General features: G+C 28.7%; 1 protein-coding gene across 1 annotated transcript in view; it reads left to right on the top strand.

Annotated features, from left to right (window-relative positions):
- The first annotated feature begins 2525 nt into the window (after positions 1–2525).
- LOC107436488 (chondroitin sulfate proteoglycan 4) overlaps positions 2526–20992 on the top strand; it is a 192080-nt gene continuing 173613 nt past the window's right edge. The window contains exon 1 of the mRNA XM_021146516.3: positions 2526–2852. Coding sequence (XP_021002175.2) covers positions 2750–2852 — 103 coding nt within the window. The 5' untranslated portion in view covers positions 2526–2749. The remainder of the gene's footprint in view (positions 2853–20992) is intronic.

Below are 20992 nucleotides of genomic sequence, written 5' to 3'. Positions count from 1 at the left end.
TGATGAAGATATACTTAGTAGATTAAACAAAGCCCGAAGCAGTTACGATATTCTCAATAAATTCTAGAGGAAAAAAAAAGAATAAACTCAGCAAAATTTAGAATTTGCAATACTAATGTTCTATCTGTCCTACTAAATGGATTTGAGGCATGGCACTGCAATAAAAATTCATTAACAGCTGTTTAAGAAGAATCTTGCGTATCAAGTGGCACTATAAAATTTGCACCGCAGAAATCCTTAGAAAAGCAAAACAGAAACCAATTGATCTGGAAATTAAAAAACGGAAATGGAAATGGATTGGTTATGTTCTACGTAAACCTAGAAAATTAAAAGTAAAGTTTTTGATTGGAACCCTCAGGGCAATAGAAAAAGAGGAAGACCTAAAAATACTAGACGCAGGACGATTGTAAACGAATTGAAAGCAGTAAGAAAGACGCGAAGAGAGGAAAAATATCTGACCATGAATAATGAGATGAAAATCTATGATAGAAGCCCTCTATGCGCCAATTCGGAGTTAAAAGAAATATGTGATGTGTGTGATATAACAAGGGTCAGGTAAAGGTTGCGACAAACCTCTAAGGGAGTTAAGGCACATAATCAGGATTAAAATTGCAAGGAGCCCATTCACGGAAATGTCGTAATACGCGGCTAGCGGCGTATAACGATATTTCCGGACATTGATTGCTGCCCTAACTCTCTTGGAAGTTTGTCGAAATATTTATGCTACTGCCTGTTGTAGCAAACGTTTTAAAACTTGTACACCTCAAGAAAAAATAAAATAAAACTATCATTTTGTAAAAGAAAAAAAAATTTAGTTTGGAAACAGCAATGTGAAAGCCATCTGTTTAAAAATCTCAAACAACACAAAAAAAAGTTCCCCAGTTTAAATGTGCATACATACATTTATGAATAAGTAAAAATTAGCTATCGCCATGTAACGTGATTTTTAAAACTGACCTCATGGTACATTGCTGCAATGAAAAATTATTCTTAATAACATCGTGTTAAACTTTGATTACGAATTGAAGAATTAAAACTAATTTAGTACACGTGAATATTTATTATAACTTTTACCCTACACTGAAACCTGAAGATACGTCTTTCGGGTTAAGCCTCCCTATTTCAGGTAGTTAATTATGTGTGCCTGATGAAGGGAAACTTTTTCTTCCCGAAACGCACAGGTTTAGTTTTGTGTGGTTGCTGTTCTAAGAATTTTTAATAAAAATTCATCTGATTACTTAATTAAAAGTTAACTTTTCATAGATAAATTTTTTTTTCAATGCTGGGGGTTTATTAATATTTCATTTACATACTCTAATAAAAGCTATAAATAATTCATATATAGTTAGTGCTATGTGGGGTTCATGAATGCCTTTGAAACTTTTCGACTAATATTTATTAATGCAATGACCCATGAAACTCAGCATGAAACTTAGGAGTTCCTTGGGAGAATTTCAAAATAAATAAATTAAAAACTTAGACTGAAAAAAATATTTTTTTATTCACTAAATCGATACAAATACTTACACGAGACACTTTTCAAATTATCCGATAAAAGTTTCCTGAAACGCAAAGCAGCTATAAATATTTATTACAAATATGTATGACTGTAATAATCAAAAATATGTAATGCAATATTTTTAAAAGAGCATTTTTACTTCAAATATTATAAATTACTTTTCAAACTTAATGTCTATTATAATTAGCGGACGTAAACACAGTAAACTGTGGCCAATTTGAATGGATCACGGTTTACTGTGTTTACGTGTTGCTGTATAATTTATTTGAATTGATACGGACTAAAATATCATGACATTCTCTCCGTTTGTTCATAATATTTTAATGCTTATAATTCGGGAAACATAAATAAACAAATTACAGCTGCTTATTTTCACTAAATAAGGGTTATTTTCAAAACTTTTTAAAATATTATCATCCTTTATTGCCAGCACTACCAATATTACTGAAATTGACAATATTAGGAGCATCTTTGTTTCTTCTGGGTAAGTAAGAATGTGTGTAAATTAAGGATACAAGCCCATTAATAAAGTAAGCATATGAGATGCAAATTTTGTCTTGATAATATAAGGACGCCTTTTTTAAATTCAAATTATAAAAACATAAAAACATTTTCATTAAATTTATGTCTTTACCAGCTTCGTGGAATAATGTAAAAACGCAACATAGTTGAAATAATATTTAAACTTATATGACTGCTGTAATTAAGAAGAAAAAAAAAATTTACGCATTCCTATTTAACAACAGAAAAGCGAAATAAATAAAAAAAAATATAACTTTTGTCCTAAAATTTGGCAACATGATGCACATATTTCTGTAAGCGTTCGGAAAAAATTCTTTGAAAATGAAGAGAAAAAAAGCCATTATGCTTATGATGACTCTGCGAACTGCCTTCATTCGGTAAATTTTTCATTTTGATGACTGTGACCGTGATAAAAATCAGCATCACACTTAGTTTTTTGTAGTAAAAATGAAAAAAAAAGCGAACGGGAGAACACACATTTTGTCGTTTCAGATTGCTTTTTCCGATGCTTGTCGTTAGATGGCGCGCGTCGATGAAGTAGCTGGTGCCAGATTCATTGTGAATTGGAGGAGGAGAGTCAAGAAGTATTGAATTGCAGACGAAAGTGTTCTGCTATCCTCTGTAGGTGTATCTTCTCACGTCGTCTTCCCATCTTCTTCAGTTTTCCTTTCGGTTGGATACTCGTTAACATGTAGAAACTCTTGAATCATGGCATGGAACGTGGATTTTCGCGCCATAACTTTGTTGAGAACTTTGCAGACGATAATTATTATAATTCCTGTATTGTGGATACAGAGTGAAGTTCAAGCGGGTGAGTTAAGAATTTTTTTGTTAAAATTTTTTCAAACGATAAAAAAATTTCTACATTGTTCATAAAAGTTCCATCTATTCCCAACCATATCTACGAAATTGAACTAAATTATTGAGTTGTTCATTTGTGAGCAAAAAGTTTTAAATTAAATTTTGACTATTGAAACAGAAATAAAATGGATGTTTTTTCTTTTAAAAAAAAATTAATACTTAAGAAGTAATTTTTGGTAGAAGTAAGATATAATATTTATACAATGAATATTGTTTTAGAAATATTGTTCAAAAGTTTAATAAGTGGAAATTTTTATACAATTTTTTTTTGTCAAAATAAAAGAAAAATGCGTAGGAATTTATCAAGTTTAAATAAAACTATTCTACATGAAAGTTTATAAAATTAATGTACTTATTATAATTAAATGTAATTACAATTCCAACTGTTTACTCTATTACCACTTTATAAGAGTTTGGAAATGTTTAAATAATTTGCATAAATAAAAAAAGTGCGAAAATAATTAAAATTCTACGAATGCACCAAACGATGATGAAGTTACAGACAATTTTTGACAAACTCGGTAAAAATAAATAAATATAAATTTCAAAAATTCTGATATTGAAACCTTTCATCTGAATCATAAGCTTTAATAATTTCATTCGTTATATAATTAGATATTTACTTTTTAGTAAGTAATCGATTTTTCAACTTTTAAAAACTTATTTAATAATTATGTTCTTTTTTTCTCTCTTATGTTTCTCCAATTTAGCTATCATAGTAATAATTATTTTAAAATTTTGTTATGACAAAAAAAAAAAATATTTGAAAAACTGGATTAACCAGTTTATTTTTTTCCCTTGGTGACAGTTTTAATGATCTAAATTTATAACAATAAATTTCGTTTGATAGTAATCTGAAAAAAAAAAATGTTTTAAATTGATTTTTATTCATATAATTCGAAAAAATATTATTGAAATATTTAATTTCTTTTAAACACAGTTTATTTCTTATTGTTTATTCAATGTCTGGGTTAGCATAAAAAATTTTGGTAAAAATAAGTTTAATTACATACTCATTTTGCTGCAACTAACTAATTTATTAAACCCACGAAGATCTAATTATTTTATGAAATAATCATTAATTGAGGTTTAATGTTTTTTTTCCTTCACGCATTTCGTTCACGATTTGTTCGACTGGTTCTTTTGAAACATCGTAATTCAACTTCTCTGCAGAAATTTGTAACTAAATTGCCGGTTTCAGCGGAAGTAACTTTGCGCAGAGTGTTATGCAGGGAAACTGACTTTTAATCAATTTCGTTCCTTTTCCTTCTTGTATGGTGGATGCAATATGTTTTAAAGAAGTTTAACAGAACAGAGTAGTGAAATCAGGGTTTTAACAAATTTTGTTTTCTCAATATATATAATTTAGGATAAAAGAAGAAAAAATAACTTGATTATTGGATTTTTTTTTTAAATCTGTATTTAGTAAAAATGATTATTAAAATTTCTGGTCCTTACTGATGTTTTAAAAATCCTAATTGAGCTAACTATATTAATAATTATTAGTTTTCAATTATTTTCTTGTAAATTAAGTAAGTTATTTAGTAAAAACGCAAATAAAATACAATGTCTTAGAACTTTGAGTATATTCATTGTAAGAGTTGTTCTTCGAGCAATTTTCTTAAGTTTATTTAAAAAATACCTGTTATTTTTTGTTTCAAACGAAATTGTTTTTGACATTGATTTTATTTACCTTGTAAGTTTTCAGTATATTTTTTTGTGTCTCTTAATAATTTTTTTTTTTGCTTTTGAAGAAAAATATTTTTATTTCAAGTGACAACAAGTGATGTAATGAGTATACAGAAAATGGGCGTACTCTCACTGGGTTTTTGACAGAAATCTTATTTTTCGTCTATCTTTCAGTTTTTTTATTAAATGTTTCTTCGCTTTTTTAATTATATAATGAATTCGAAACAAATGTAAAAAATTTTACTTTAAATCATTTGGATATAATTTAGATAATATTTATAAATGTAATTTATAAATATAATTTAGAAATAATTTCGGAAAAAGTTTGGATTCTTGGCGTTTCCTGGTTGAAACATTTGCCACAACAACGCAAGTGACAACAATTTAAAAGAAAGATTAATAAATTAAATTGGTTGTAAATTCTCTAATAAAATCATTTCTAATAGTTTAGCCTGAAACATTATGCAAAATTAATGAACATATTTTGAAATTTATTAGTTATAGTGTTATTATCTCTGAAAGTGTTAAATAGAAAGCATATTCGTGCATTTTTAACAATATTTTAAAAAATAGTTCGTAGACAGAGGAGGGGAGAAGTGTTCAAGATTTAACGAAAAAAGATACAAATAATCTGTAATATTCGATTAATTAATTCTTTTGATTAATATGCATCCATTTAAATCATATGCACCTTTATTAGTATGGATAGATAAAACAGAAAAAAGTTGTATTTGAAAAATCAAGGCTTTTAATTTAAATACAACGTCTCAAATATTTGCGTTAAGGAAAAGATTTGATACTCACTGAATTGTTTTATCCTTTTGATGAAGGGTGAAAATAATATTTTTGTTTATTTCTCTTATAAAATTTGTCCAAACCAAAACAAAACAGTGTCACTGGGCCAATTTTTTTTTCTGTGACGGAAAATTACACGTTCCAGGGGATACGTTATAACTTTATCTTTGCGTCCTGTCGTAAGAGGAATCACTGATTTATGTTTCGTAAATCTTTTCAAACATGAGATTTTGCTCCAATTATAACGTGTCTTAACTATATCATCAATCATTGTAAATACTATTTCGTTAAATTCATACGGTTCAAAGTTATTTTCACAAAACTTCATCTTGCAGTAAAAAAGAAAAAAAAAGCGAATTTAGTATTGAACAAACAAGTTCTTTCTCTTTCTTTTCTAAAATTAAGACTGAAATCAAAGTGATAGTATTTCTTTTTCGCTAATGAAGATAGGTATGTGAATGACAATAGTTTGGTCACAAAAATTTGCTCTCCTAAAATGAGAAATTTGCACTTGAAAATTTTAAATAGTCTCTTTACAAAGATATTTTATAGATATGAAACTATTCAACACTTCCCTTCAATGCAATTGGTGACCGAATATTTAGGTATGAAGCTATGCAACACTTCCCTTCAATATACAATTGGTGACCGAATATTTACGGCTAGGTATGAAACTATGCAACACTTCCCTTCTATATGCAATTGGTGACCGAATATTTACGGCTAAGTATGAAACTATGCAACACTTCCCTTCAATATGCAATTCGTGACCAAATATTTACGGCTAGCGAGTAACAGTATAACGAATACTAAACAAAGACTTCTAAAGATTCAATATATATCAACAAGGAATCTTACCTTGTTTCGGCTTCTTATCTTGCCTTCACCTAGTATTCTATTCCAAAGGTCTTGGGCTGTAGATAACTAATACACTTAGGCTGAAAAATACTTCGCACAAAACGTTTAAGAATTAAATTTAATAGTTAAGGATGATAAAAAAAGGGAAAGCTATATACAGATGAAAAGAGTAGTACGTTGCATGACAAATTCTAAGCTAGACCACGCTCGTGGAGAATAAGTTCGTAATTGAATGTTTCTGTTATTGTCCGCTAGGGGGGGATCGAGGTATTCTCAACAAACAGAGTTTGACACGGGAATAACAACGTTTGAAAATTACAGAGTTGCACTCTAGGGTTACAATTATCAGATGTTATTTTTTATTTTCATGACTTTTACTGATATATAAATGATATTGAAANACATTGATTTTATTTACCTTGTAAGTTTTCAGTATATTTTTTTGTGTCTCTTAATAATTTTTTTTTTTGCTTTTGAAGAAAAATATTTTTATTTCAAGTGACAACAAGTGATGTAATGAGTATACAGAAAATGGGCGTACTCTCACTGGGTTTTTGACAGAAATCTTATTTTTCGTCTATCTTTCAGTTTTTTTATTAAATGTTTCTTCGCTTTTTTAATTATATAATGAATTCGAAACAAATGTAAAAAATTTTACTTTAAATCATTTGGATATAATTTAGATAATATTTATAAATGTAATTTATAAATATAATTTATAAATAATTTCGAGAAAAAAGTTTGGATTCTTGGCGTTTCCTGGTAGAAACATTTGCCACAACAACACAAGTGACTACAATTTAAAAGAAAGGTTAATAAACTAAAAAGGTTGTAAATTCTCTAATAAAATCATTTCTAATAGTTTAGCCTGAAACATTACACAAAATTAATGAACATATTTTGTATTTTATTACTTATAGTATCTCTGAAAGTGTTAAAAGACGGCATATTCGTGCATTTTAAGCAATATTTTTAAAAAAATAGTTCGTAGACAGAGGAGGGGAGAAGTGTTCAAGATTTAAAAAAAAAAGATACAAATGATCTGTAATATTCGAATAACTAATTCTTTGCTTAATATGCATCCATTTAAATCATATGCACCTTTATTAGTATGGATAGACAAAACAGGTAAGAGTTGTATTTGAAAAATCAAGGGTTTTAATTTAAATACAACATCTCAAATATTTCCGTTAAGGAAAAGACTTGATGCTCACTGAATTGTTTTATCCTTTTGATGTTAATACAGAGGTGAAAATAATATTTTTGTTTATTTCTCTTCTAAAATTTTCCTAGACCAACACAAAACAGTGCCACTGCTTCTATTTTTTTTCTGTGACGGAAAATTGCACTTTCCAGGGTATACGTTATAACTTTATTTTTGCATCCTGAAGGAATCACGGAAGGAATAAGAGGAATCACGGACTTACGTTTCGTAAATCTTTTCAAACATGAGATTTTGTCGCAAGAGGAATCACTGACTTATGTTTCGTAAATCTTTTCAAACATGAGATTTTGCTCCAATTATAACGTATTTTAACTATATCATCAATCATTGTAAATACTATTTCGTTAAATTCAAACGGTTCAAAGCTATTTTCACAAAACTTCATTTTGCAGTAAAAAAAAAGCGAATTTAGTATTGAACAAACAAGTTCTTTCTCTTTCTTTTCTAAAATTAAGAGTAAAAAAGTTAAAGTATTTCTTTTTTGCTAATAAAGATATGTATGGGAACAACAATAGTTTGGTCACAAAAATTTGCTCTCCTAAAATGAAAAATTTGCACTTGAAAATTTTAAATAGTCTCTTTACAAAGATATTCTATAGGTATGAAACTATGCAACACTTTCCTTCAATATGCAATTGGTGACCGAATATTTATGTATGAAACTATGCAACACTTCCCTTCAATATGCAATTGGTGACCGAATATTTACGGCTAGCGAGTAACAGAGTTAGACACGGGAATAACAACGTTTGAGAATTACAGAGTTGCACTCTAGGGTTACAATTGTCAGATGTTATTTTTTATTTTCATGACTTTTACTGATATATGGATGATATTAAAATTATTGAGACCTTTCGGGAACCTTATTTTAATCTAATATTATTCTTATTACTATGCAAAAGATAAGTTTCTTTTATGGTCTTTTATGAGTTCGGACACCAAAAAGTCTTTGTGCTACATCTATTAACATTTTAAAAACTGTTCATATTTTATGTGAAGATAGTGACGAGAAAAATTTTAGTTTTGCATTACCTTTAAAACTCAAATTCCTTGCCTTCATACACGTCATATTTTAATTATTTATTTCTATCTGATTAACAATTTAAAAGAGCGTGTGCAAAGTGATTTTCAATTAAACAGAGGAGAGCATATTCCGTTTATTAGAACGAACTAATAGGAAGATCGTTAACCCTAATCGGTTATAAAGAATTAGATAGCTAGAGCAAAAGATTTTTCTATTCCGTTATTACCAATGCAGATTTAAACTTTTGAACTAAATAGCAAACGTTTCTCATACTACGTGTTTTTGTTTTTTATGTTTCTCTTTAACCAAACAAAAGTTATTTGCGAGAAACATGCCTGAATTCTTAAAACTCAAGTTGACTTGACTCAAATAAAAATTCAAAATAGTTGCTTAAGGGCATATTTTCTTTCATATTCATCTTTTGCATAAGTCTGTGAATTTAATATCTTTTTTCAAATATTGTTAGTTATTATTATTAATAATAATTTAATTCATTATTAATTTAATTTATTTTATTAATTTAATTATTATTATTAATTTCATTCAATAATTATGAAATACTAAAGAAGACTGGTGTTACCATACCAGGCGCATAACATTTTAAGACTCCCCAAAAAATTTTAACTTTATAAAAAAAATTTATTTTAAGAATATTTATTTACAATATCTGTTTTGTCTAGAGTCCTTCAGGATGTTAATAATTTATTTTATATTTTATAACCGACGTTAAACAGTCGGTTCAAATTTTTTTGGGTTTAGGACTACTAATGTTCAACTCCGTAACCTTGTAATTTTGAATCGAGTATTGGGGGAAATTTTGCCTTCGTGAAGGACTTCTTGATGGAGTAATCCGCTTTTGCGTTACGTGGAGAAGAAGACCCAAGAAACCTCCCACGGTTAGCCTGACGAGAAGGGGACTCTAATCCATAATCCGTCTACCACTGAGGTTATTTTACGTCAGCACTGTGGTCGGTGCGAGCCGGGTGCGGAATTCGTATCAACCAGCCATCTCTAAGATTCGAATGTGGTTCACCTTATAGGATGTTAATCTAGCTCATTTTTAACTTAAATTAGTCTTGTAAAATGCCAGAATAAACCAAACCAGTGAAAAACTAATGACTCCCTGAACAATAATGCAAGAAATTTTTGTTGTTAAAAAAAATTATTAACTTGAGAGCATTGTCAAAACTATTTGTTTTCAGGATGAGTCAAAGACAGACTTAGAAAAAAAAAATTTATTTATCCAATTGATCCTCAGTTTTTTTTTTTTTTTNTTCCTTTTTTTTTTTTTTTTTTTTATCCAATTGAAGATTATACGCACTACAAATACATTCTTCCGAATTATCAAAAGTCGGAAGTGGCAAAAAGATTTATAGTGTGAATTGCGTGAAGAAGGTTAAAAAAAAAAGAAGTGATAAAAGAAGTGAAATGAAGGGATGGAAAGAAAAAGATTTACTCATCTTATCTTCTTGGGTCTCAGGTTTCTGAAGTCGGGCTAATGGAGTAGGAATGTCCAAAGCAGCTCTCATATCCCTGTCAGTTACGGTTTGTGGTAAAGTTCACCAGTATTCGATATTTTCCAGACCAACATACGCAACAGTATCATCTATCAAAATCAAAACATTCCTAATGTGTTTCACTCACTGAGAACAAAATTAAATGTCAGGTTCTTTTTTTTTCATTCGAGATTTTCTGGATGAAGTTGGACAGGTATAAATCAATTCACTATTTTGCTCGAAAAATGTTGATTAAAGTAGCGGAACCTTAGAGTTCCGTGGAAAGGTCACAGGAGTTCCGTAAGTTAGAACTTTTTTTTAAACAGTAGTTATTTTTGAAACCTGTTACTAATAATCTATTCTTTATTTAATACTTATGTTATTCTCATGAAATTATGTTATTATTTTATTATCTATTTTTAATTTTTTTCCTCCAATATATTGAATGAATTGCTTAAAATGATGCGCTCTTTACAAATGAATGTATCAGCATTTCTCATCAAATTTTAAAATTCAAAATAAAATGACCAATTTCAGGTATAAGGAATTATTTTTCTCCTATAACCATTCTCACAGTCTATAAGAGTTAGTTTTCAAACTCTATTATTGAACTTATTTTATTCAATTTGATTTGTGCTTGCTTCTAAAACTACTAACTTAAGAGCCGCAGCAGACTTGGGAATTCAATTCTGTAACATAAAAACTAATTTTAAGACTGTGATGAAACAGTGAAAAAAATTTCGTTTTTCACATTAAACGTTCCTAAATTTATTTGTAGTTTTATTTTTATTTTTTTGTTAGCATTTATGCTTACTTGCTAATGATTTTTTATTTTTATTTTATAAGTCAGGGTTCAGCTGTAAAAAGTTCGATTTTTTAGTGTTCCGTAGTTTGAAAAAATTGAGAACTACTGAATTAGAAATCTCAATTTTTCCCCTGGTTAATTCATTAGAAAAATGTATATTTCTGCTACAAATGTATTTAAAAGTTGTGAGTTTATTTAAATACGATTCGTTTTAGACAGTATTAGTGAGGATTAAACAAATTAAGTAATTAATTTTGTTTTATTAAAAGAAGAGTTTTATGTATGAAACAAAAAATACCAAATTTAATGCCGGAAGTAAAAAAAAAAAACATTTAAAGACTAGGGGAGAGTAGGGTCAATTGTAAAATTTTTTACTTAACTATTTTTAACTAACAAAAAATCCAATATATTATTAGTATTAATTGACACACGAGTAAAATAGACTATCCTCTACTAGAAAAGAAATAAATACCTTATTTTAAATGTTATTATATTAGTTATTAAAATTTTTTGACAGTCGTGCACTTGTTACAATTGTTCCCACTTACGGGGTTAATTGTAACAGTTCATGAATTCAACTAAAACATAGTTAATTATACATATTATCATAGTTGTGATATATTTTTTTATTGATCAAAATAGTGGTGATATTTTAGGAGTAAAAATAATAATGAGCAGAGACCTAAAGGGTTAAACTTTTAACTTTAAGGGGTTAAAAATATTAGTTTATGCTGTGAAAGGGGACAAATAAAATAATGCACATGCAACATAATATAAATGATATAGGAAACTATTGGTGGTTCTTAAAGAGTTAAGTAATGATTTGTAAACATAAGATTATTTATTTTCTGCTGTTACGTCCCTTTACTAATTGTTACAATCGTCCCTTTACTTATTGTTACAATCGTCCCCAAGACACCATTTCAGCTTCATTTGTTAAATACAATGCTAGTTAATTAACAAAACTAATCTTTTTTTTTAAATGTTAATTAAGGTGTCCACTTACATATTCGGTTAATAATTTTTATTTGTTTAAACAAAATTACTTTGTTACAATATAATATCCTAATACCAAAAAAAGTACTTACGTAGCGTGAAAATATCTTTTGAGTTGTAACTCTTTCAAAAGTACATAAAAATGGTTGCCAGCAGGGGTGTACATGTAGATTTATTAAATACACCTTGTGCGCCACCTAGGAACCAAATCTAGAACCCGACACTCGAAATTTTTGCTCTGTTACAATCGCACCCTGTTACATTTGACCCCATTCTCCCCTACTATCGAAAAAATTTAACCCAATATCTCAAGATTCAATTATCATTATCGAATAAAAAATTTGAACTTAAGTCAGCTCTTAACTATTTGGATATTTATGATCTAAGATATTTAAAATTTAGATTATTTTGACTTTCTTAGATATTTAATAAAAAGTCATTTAAATAAATCCATGTGAAATATTCAGAGGTATGTGTACATTTTATCTAGGAAAATTTTTTTTAAAATCAAGTCATACTTTATAATTTAAACTTGCAGAAATATTTAGCCAATCCATTTGAGAATATTAGTCTTTTTGTAGAAGAACCACCAGTTGAGGAAGGAGAAAGAAAATTTTCAGGCAAGCAATTGCGGTAATGACATATATATATTAGAAAAGTCGTTTTTCCAATCGATTTAATGGGCCAGTTCTTGTAATTTTACCATTTTATGCATTTAAAATTCTATAAATCAAGTAAGAGAAGTATTGTTTAAGTATGCATTATTTTTCGCTGAATTAAGAAAGACCAAAACCAAATAGATAAGTCCAATAATTTAGAAGTTATAAAGATTTTAATATAGAATAATTTTTTTAAAAATTTATATCTATTTTTTCGTCTGGTATTTTTAATAGACGAGTAAATTATTTTTCCCTATGAATTTTTTTCGTTAAATAGAATGAAACTAAAATGAAGTCGATAAATTTAACATTTCAAAAATTCTAAGGATTGTGTCTATAAAAAGTATAATTTTTAACTTACTCATAATCATGCATAAAACCATCATCAATTCTAAATAATTATAGTTCTATCCACTTAGATTTGGTTTCTTTCTATTCGATACATTGGAAACAATCCCTCTCCTAAGTCTAGATCAGCACTCTTCAATTTTTTTTAAGCTACGGAACCCTAACCGATCGAACTGCTTCTCTGTGGAATCCTGACTGACTTTTAAAAAATAGTTAATTCGTAGGTCTAAATATATACTAACCAAAAAACAAATGAAACATTTCAATTTAGAAATATTTAATATGACGAATGAAATTTTGCATAGTTTCATCAATAACAGTATTAAAATTAAGTTTTATTAGCTTTTAGTCTATTAGTGTTTGGCGTTTGCATAAATAAAATTAAAGAAAATAAGCTAACTTATGGTTTTTGAAAAATAACTGTTATAAAATATGAAATGGATATCGGAGAAAAATGTGTCGTAATTCTTGAATTTGGTTGTGTTATTTTGAATTTTAAAGTGCGATGAGAAATACTGAGACAATCATTTATAAATGCTTATCCTTGTAGTATTTTATTCAATGTATTATTAAATGCTAGTTAATTANAATAATTTCACAAAATACTTTTTCTTAAAATTTTATTTTTGTCTCTCGTAAGAAACGATAAATCCATGTTTTTACCATATTTTTGTGTTCATTTTTTAAAATAATTTTTAATTTTCACAAATTTTGTCTAAATTTTCACAAAATAGATACCCCTAAGAAAAATCTTGACAGACCCCTGCCTAATCATTATATAAATAATCGATTATTGGTAGAACGCAACTTATTGCAGATATCATAAATCATTTCTGGTTTTTAAAAAAAAATCCAAAATTGCGAAATCCCTTTGATCTTTCCACGGAACCCTAAGGTTCCACGAAACACCGTTTGGGAACCTCTGGTTTAGATATTCATGCCAGACGAGTGTCAATTAATTGAAGTTCAAAACTATACTTTTCGTGCGCAAAAACTTTTACAACTTTTGAAAAATCAGCAACCAAAGCAGCTCAAAATCAGTTTTTGCAAGTTACGTATGTATATACGTAACTTGCAAAAACTGATTTTTAGCTGTGTTAATCAACACAACACTGTGTTAATCAACACAAAAGATGTATGTTTTTCTAAGTTTTTTTTTTTTCTATGTCTATCTTTTTCTGTTTGTCTGTTTTTTTCTATGTTCTTCTATACTTTTTTCTAAGTCAAATAAAAGGTGAAGTTTCGTATCACAAAATAATAATAATAATAATAACTTTGCAAGAAAATTTTTTTCCAGCTACGTGCACTCTGCAATATGTTTTAAGAATAGTTTCTGTAATTGACTAATCCCCAATCGATTGAAATTCAATTTCTCCCGGTGTTTAATATAGAGTCGAATTTCTCTAGATTTATTTATGCCGTAACTTCAAAAACCGTTTTCTTTCTCAGCAACTCATTTTAACGAAACGATCGGAAATCCATGATGTTTCAACGAAGTGAGAAGGACATGGGACAACTCAACTCCACTCTATACTGTTCTGCTTGAACGAAGCTCATTCAAAGATAAGATAACAACGGAACTTAAGACTTCTCTTCTCCACTTTGTACCACTTCTCCTCTGGATTTCTGGAAAGGGTTTAGTTTCTCCTCCCCCCTTTTCATATTTGGGAAATGAAATAACTTTTCACTAAAATACTCGAAAGATAACTGGAAATGGACAAAGATAGATATTTTTGCCGGATGGATTTCAGATGGTGATGATAGCTTTATTTTCTGCTTACAACGAACTTATATTCCAATGAAAATCAATCGGTGGAAAAAGTTTCCAAAACTGATAATGCAAATTATTCTTTCTGCAATTATTGCATGAAAGAATCATCAAAGTTTTGAATTTACGAACTTGAAGAGTAGGGAGAGGATAGGTCGATTCTTAATTAAGTGATTTCGATTAGGGCTAGAATTTTTTTTATTTCAATTGGTATGTCTGTCTAAAGACTTGTAATGAGCGTATTGATCATTTAGTTCTTTTTTTAAATCTTAAAATTTTGTTTCATATGTAATTTAATATTAGAAACGTCTTTGAATTATAAGAAATAAAACCACGTATTTCAAAATTTTGATCGGTAAAAATAAACAAATAAAAAATTTCTCATCAAAATTGGTTTCCAGTTTTTTTTAATATCTGTACCCAAAAATGGATAAAAGCAATTTGAACGACATCCGTTCAACGATTAAATTACATGAATCAAGTTAAATCGATTAAATTACATAAACCAACATACTGTTGTTCTTGAAATGTGTAACAACTTAAAGTATCTTCTAATATCCCCGTAAAAAATAATAAATATTCCAATAATAAAAGTTGAAGCGTTTGAGGAAAAATTGGAAGAATTTACCTTAAACATTTTTGAACAATTTTTTCAATTTGCTTCTTTCATTATTTCATTCAGTTCACACAATTCGCTTGTAGATTGAGCATGATCATTGCAATTTATTACAATTAAGTCCTTTTCTCAGATAATTATAACTATCTTTTTTTAATTAATTTTGGTCAAATTTTTAATTTTTCTCGCGTTATGGAAAGTTTAAAAATATACCACCATGCTATTATTCTATGCTGATTGAGCACCCATATATCTATCATTAAACTATTGCTTAGTTATTTTCTGAAAAACATATTTTTTTAAGCTATTGAAAACGTGAAGTTAATAAAGGATAAAAATTATTCCAGCATTTACTACCAATAAAGAGTATTTATCGCAAACATTTTCGGCCAAGCTAAACTTTTTCTACAAATTAATGCTCTTTGTTTATTTTAATATTATTTGAATTCTTCCCAATATATTACTCTCCGAAAATATATTAAAAAAAAGATTTAAAAAAAAGGGAGAACTACCAGTGGATGGATGCATAAAAAGAGAATTGGTGGGGCATCTATGAGATGCCAAAAAACTTAATCTCAAATTTTCGGGTTCAAAACCCACGGGTAGAGGGTTTAATATTTTCTATTTATATTTTCTGGTTTTCTGTTGTATCTTCCCGGCTTTAGGTTAGTAGCATTGTAGTGTTGTTTTCTGTTGGAAAAAAAAAATTTATAAAAACAAACAACCTTGCTTTTGTAGTAAACCATTTTTCCACAAGTAAAAAATAAGTAGATGAATAAAAATCGTACTTGCTGTTCTATAAGAAAAATTATATCGTAGAAATCGAAACTAATCTATAATTCTACTAAACACTGATTTAATTAGTGACCTCGATCGAAATTCCTTAAAGCATTACGGTGCATTAAAATGAAAGTCATTCAATTGCTCGATAATCTGTTTTACTGGTTTACTAATCGAAACCACAATTATCATTTTCAGCAATTATGTAGTCAATCAGAAATCGCAAAAGCATCAAGACGTTAAATTAAATGCCAAAATATCTTAGATCTTTCCAAGACCTTCACAGAATTCCTGATTCTATTAGATTTCTGGAATATGTTGGAAACCCCGAAATGCGAGAGGCATTTCTTTCTAAATCTGAATCTGAAATGGCAGAAATGTTCTAAAGATGACCTTACTTTAGTCTTCGTAAACATAGTGGCTAACGGGGTATTGATATCCGTCGCAAATCGTTAAGAAAACAAATTTCAGATGTGTGCTGCCTCGCCGGAATGTCGATGACGCAGAAAGTATTGATGACGACTATCACTAAAGAAAAAGCCGATCTTGGGCAGAACTTAAAATGGCTGTCACGTATTTCTGGAAAGCTTAACGATTCTGAATTTTCCTTCCTCCTTTTTCCTGCTATTTCTCCATTGAGAGTTAACATTGTTTTCAACATCGTGAATTTGATATCCGAGTATTAGTCGGTAATTAAAGTATTCGGTGATTTTAATCACCTGAAACCTAATTACCTAATTATAGATTATATAAATTGGTCCTTAAAACAAAAGTATGGGAAGGATAATTCTTAAATAATTATTTTATATTTTGTTATTTATTTTATATTATATTATATTTTAACGATATAAACTACTAATTTTTCTAACTTATTTAAATACGTTTTTATAAACTATTTTACTTCAGTTAAATAAAATCATTGTAAAATTTCGAGCGAGTGAGTTCAGTATTTTAATTTAAATATCGCTACAATAGACATTATACTGTAATTTTAGTTTTTTTTACATTAAATTAATAGATAAATAGTTTGGTGATGACCTGTAAGTTAATCAAACTTCAATTTTGTTTGCTTGGTAAAGGAAATGTATGGTAGAAATTCAATAAATACAAACTAAGTAAAAAATTTCTTGTAAAATAACCGTTATGGTATTGACAAAATTGACAATTCTGTATTGAAAAAAAATTAAAAAAAAAAACAATTCTGGTTATTAAGATCAAGATATGTGGTATTTAAACCATTCACTGGATAAGTTTTCCGTTCATATGGTAACGGCTTATGGAAATNTCTCATGTTAGCATTTATATCCATTAAAGTTTCTATACAAAATAAAAATATTTTGGTGTCAATATATTTTCCTTTTTTTTGTTATTTTAGGATATAAAACATATTTTTCAAACTTTAATGAGCGTAGAACAAGTATTGCATTGCTTTATATCTTTTAAATGACTCATAATAATTTTAAAGAGCAAAAAAATTTTTTAATTCAATATTTTTACTTTATTTAAGGCATTTTTTGCGCAATTTTTGCATTTTTAAGGGCATTTTTTGCCCTTTTTAAGAGCATTAGTTGAGATTTTTTAGGTCATCAAAATCCGGGCTCTACTTATTATTATTAGGTTCTTTACCCATGGTCCAAATTCGAGATTTCTTTCTTGCTAAAAACAGAAGCATTAGTTAAAGCATAAGTATCAACTTTTTGTGTAAGGAACACGTGATCCAAATTTAAAACTTCAAGCACCTTAATGTTTCTTTTAAATTGTGGTAACAGTAAGTTAACAAGTCCAGCCGTAACAGATTCAGCGTTTTCACAATTGACTAATTTTAAAAACATTTGAGATTATGCAAACATACTTAGCATTAGGTTCTGTAGCCAAATAACGAGATACTTGCAGGTATACAAAAACAGTTTCTTCCGCAGGAAGAAAATAAATGCATGCACTCTTATTTATTCACGAAAAAAACTTTAATTTCAAATCATGGTAGCTAATTTCTATTACAAATAATACCATGATTATGACCGTAATCTATCCGCCTGCAACAAATGAGAGTGGAAGGAAAATTGGGTTCTTGCAGTTCAAAAAACGAAAACAAAAAAAATCACGGATACCCACACATGTGACCTATGACGACAACTCCAGCTAATCGTTTATAATAAGCAAAATGATTTGTTTAAGCCGAGTTAAGTTTCTCCACATAAGTTAGAATGTTAATTAACGTGAAATAATTAAATTCAGCCATATATAGCACATCGCATTCGTTGAAATATAATTCTCTCTCGTCTGCGTCTTCATCATTGATATCATGTTTAGAATCCATACATATAAAAAGGAATGTCTTTCTGTCTGTGAGTCCTTTATAGACTTCTAAACCATCCGACCAAAAGGCATGAAATTTGGCACACTGCTAGTTCGATGCACAAGGAAGGTCACTGTCGAACTTGAACATTCTACAGGGAAACGTTTATTTGATTGGTTAAGCGTAAGCTATTGTTTTAAATTTAACTATAGACGATTCAAATTTCCAAATATTTTAAAGATAACATCAGCGATATTTGCTGGTTTATAGCTAGCGCTATTTGATCAAAAAAAAAGTTTATTGCACGTGCTTTAATTTGTAATTATTTTTCATTTCTTATGTTACATAAGTTCAAATACAACATTAAGGAGGATAGCATTCGTGGACTACGTCACCACATTAGCATTTTTAAAGTTATGTGATATTACTTGTTTGTTTTGTTTACAGTTATTCTTTTAATTTTTTTCCCACTAAGTGTAAATAATTTAAAATCAACGGTAACTGAAATGAAGAAAAAAAATAGTTAAGTTTTGAAATGAAAGATCAGTGAAAAAGTGGTACTAATTCGCTTAAGTGAAACGTAAAAAATTGCCATACGCCAATGATTAACGCTATTAATTCTTAATTTGACGCCTATGATTCTTAATTTCTGTAATATATATAAATATTGAAGTTAAAGAAATAAGATATGTTCTGAAAACAAAATTAATGGAGTAATGGTGCTTAATTAATGTTGATAATATGTATTAAGTGAAATAAAAATAATAATAACCAATCTACTAAAAAGTGAAGTTAATGGAGAAAATATACTTATTCGTTTTGGGGTCATTATCATTAGCCATATTATTATTGATATCAATGCTTAATTTGCATTGTTATATTAATTGTCATAAGAAAATAAGCTAATTGCTAAAAAGGAAAAGTTAATGGAGAAAAGGTTAATGGAAAATTTGTTTAGGAGAATAACCGTTGAAAATCGCACTACGCAGATGACGCTTGATTAATTGTAGTAATTTGTAGTACTGGTGTTTTGGTAATTGGTGCGGTTTTAATAAAAATTCTACAAAGCGGGTTTTCCATAGTTTCAGAAAACATATTTTCAGGGGTAGCAGAGCTAGTGTATTAATATTTTAATAAATTAAAACAGCGGTGGCGATGCACCAACGTGCCATTTTTTCAAAAAATTGTTTAACGAGGTCATAGACGTGCCGTCAAATAATTTTGACTTCCTGATTATTGGGAAAATAATAATACTAAATTCTATCAACTCAAAACTTTTTATTTACAAAGAAAAAAAAACATTTTGCAATGTCTCAGTTATGCGTGTAATTCAACCTAAAGTAACATTAGTGTGACTTCTGTTGTTGCAGATTAGAAGACAAATAACTTATATTAGGCTGTAAGATGCTAGTTTAAGCAGAACTGTTATTGTTTTTTTGCTAATTATTTATTGTTAGCTTGTTTTTTACAGTTATTGTTTTTTTTTTGGCATTAAATTGTTAATTTTTTGAAGTGAAACTTCTAATACGACTTCCAACAAGGTTGCGTTAAACGTTTAACGCTACCATGGCAACGAGCGGCCTGTGATCCTTGCAGGAGATTTCAATGTGAATTTCTCGTTACCTGAAGCTGAAACATTATTAACCTTCCTTAAAGACAAATTTGGATTGGAAATGATAAATGGTAGGAATGATCCAACAGGGGGAACTACCATTGATGTAGTTTTTGCAAAAAATATTGAAAAAATAGAACTCAAACATTTCGTATCTTACTTTAGTTATCATAATCCCATTGCAAATGTTATAGATTTGGATATTTCTCCACTCGAAAATGATAATTAAAAGATGCGATCAATTGTGAATTGTGGGCAATGTTAATAAAGTTTGTCTTAAAGAAACAATATGATTTCACTAAAAATCAATTTCTACCCCTTCCTACTTTCATTTCCACATTACGAAGTTTTACTTCTTCCGCGCGGAGGGACTCCACGCACTATTTTTTTTCTTCTTTTGTTAATTGTTTATTCTTTTTTGGTTGCTTTTGTGAATTTTAATTTAATTGTTAATATGCTTCATAGTGTGAACTTTGTGATCGGTGGCGTGCCCAGAATATTGTGTCGCGTGCCATAAATGGCACGCGTGCCATTCGTTCGCCATCCCTGAATTAAAAGAACTTTTTTCCACCACTACTTATAAAAATTGTTAATTAAATGTCATATCGTGAAATTGTTATACTCCAAAATCTATATCAAGGTTTTCTAAGAATTTTATTTGTTTATTAAAATTTCGGTTTTGTGTTGTTCAGTACTGATTAATTGATTTTTTATTTTATTTTATTCACCCTGTACAAAGAAGAGGTATTTGATGAAACTCAATATCTATAGTTTACTTTAAAACAATGGCTATCGTTAAACCAATGAGAGATTTTCCTTCTTTAAATGTCACTAAATTAGAAATATAATTAAAAAATCGAAAATCGGTCTTCGTAATTTGTTTACAGTCGAACTCATTTATCTTCGTAATTTGTTTACAGTCGAACTCATTTATCTTCATGTTGAATGTCGTATTTTGAGTGCGTATGGTTGACTCGCAATCCTGTATGTAGACACACTCACAGACAGATGCACGCACAATTTTTTACTATGTGTATAGTTACAGTCACTTCGCTATAACTCGAAGTACAATAACTCGAATCTTACTATAACTCGATTTTTTTATGAGGTCCCGACCCTTTTA

Source organism: Parasteatoda tepidariorum, chromosome 7 (assembly GCF_043381705.1).
Source record: "Parasteatoda tepidariorum isolate YZ-2023 chromosome 7, CAS_Ptep_4.0, whole genome shotgun sequence".
In the NCBI taxonomy this organism is placed as follows: domain Eukaryota; kingdom Metazoa; phylum Arthropoda; class Arachnida; order Araneae; family Theridiidae; genus Parasteatoda; species Parasteatoda tepidariorum.
Note: the sequence above shows the minus strand (reverse complement) of the source record. Positions and strands in the feature narration are given on the sequence as shown.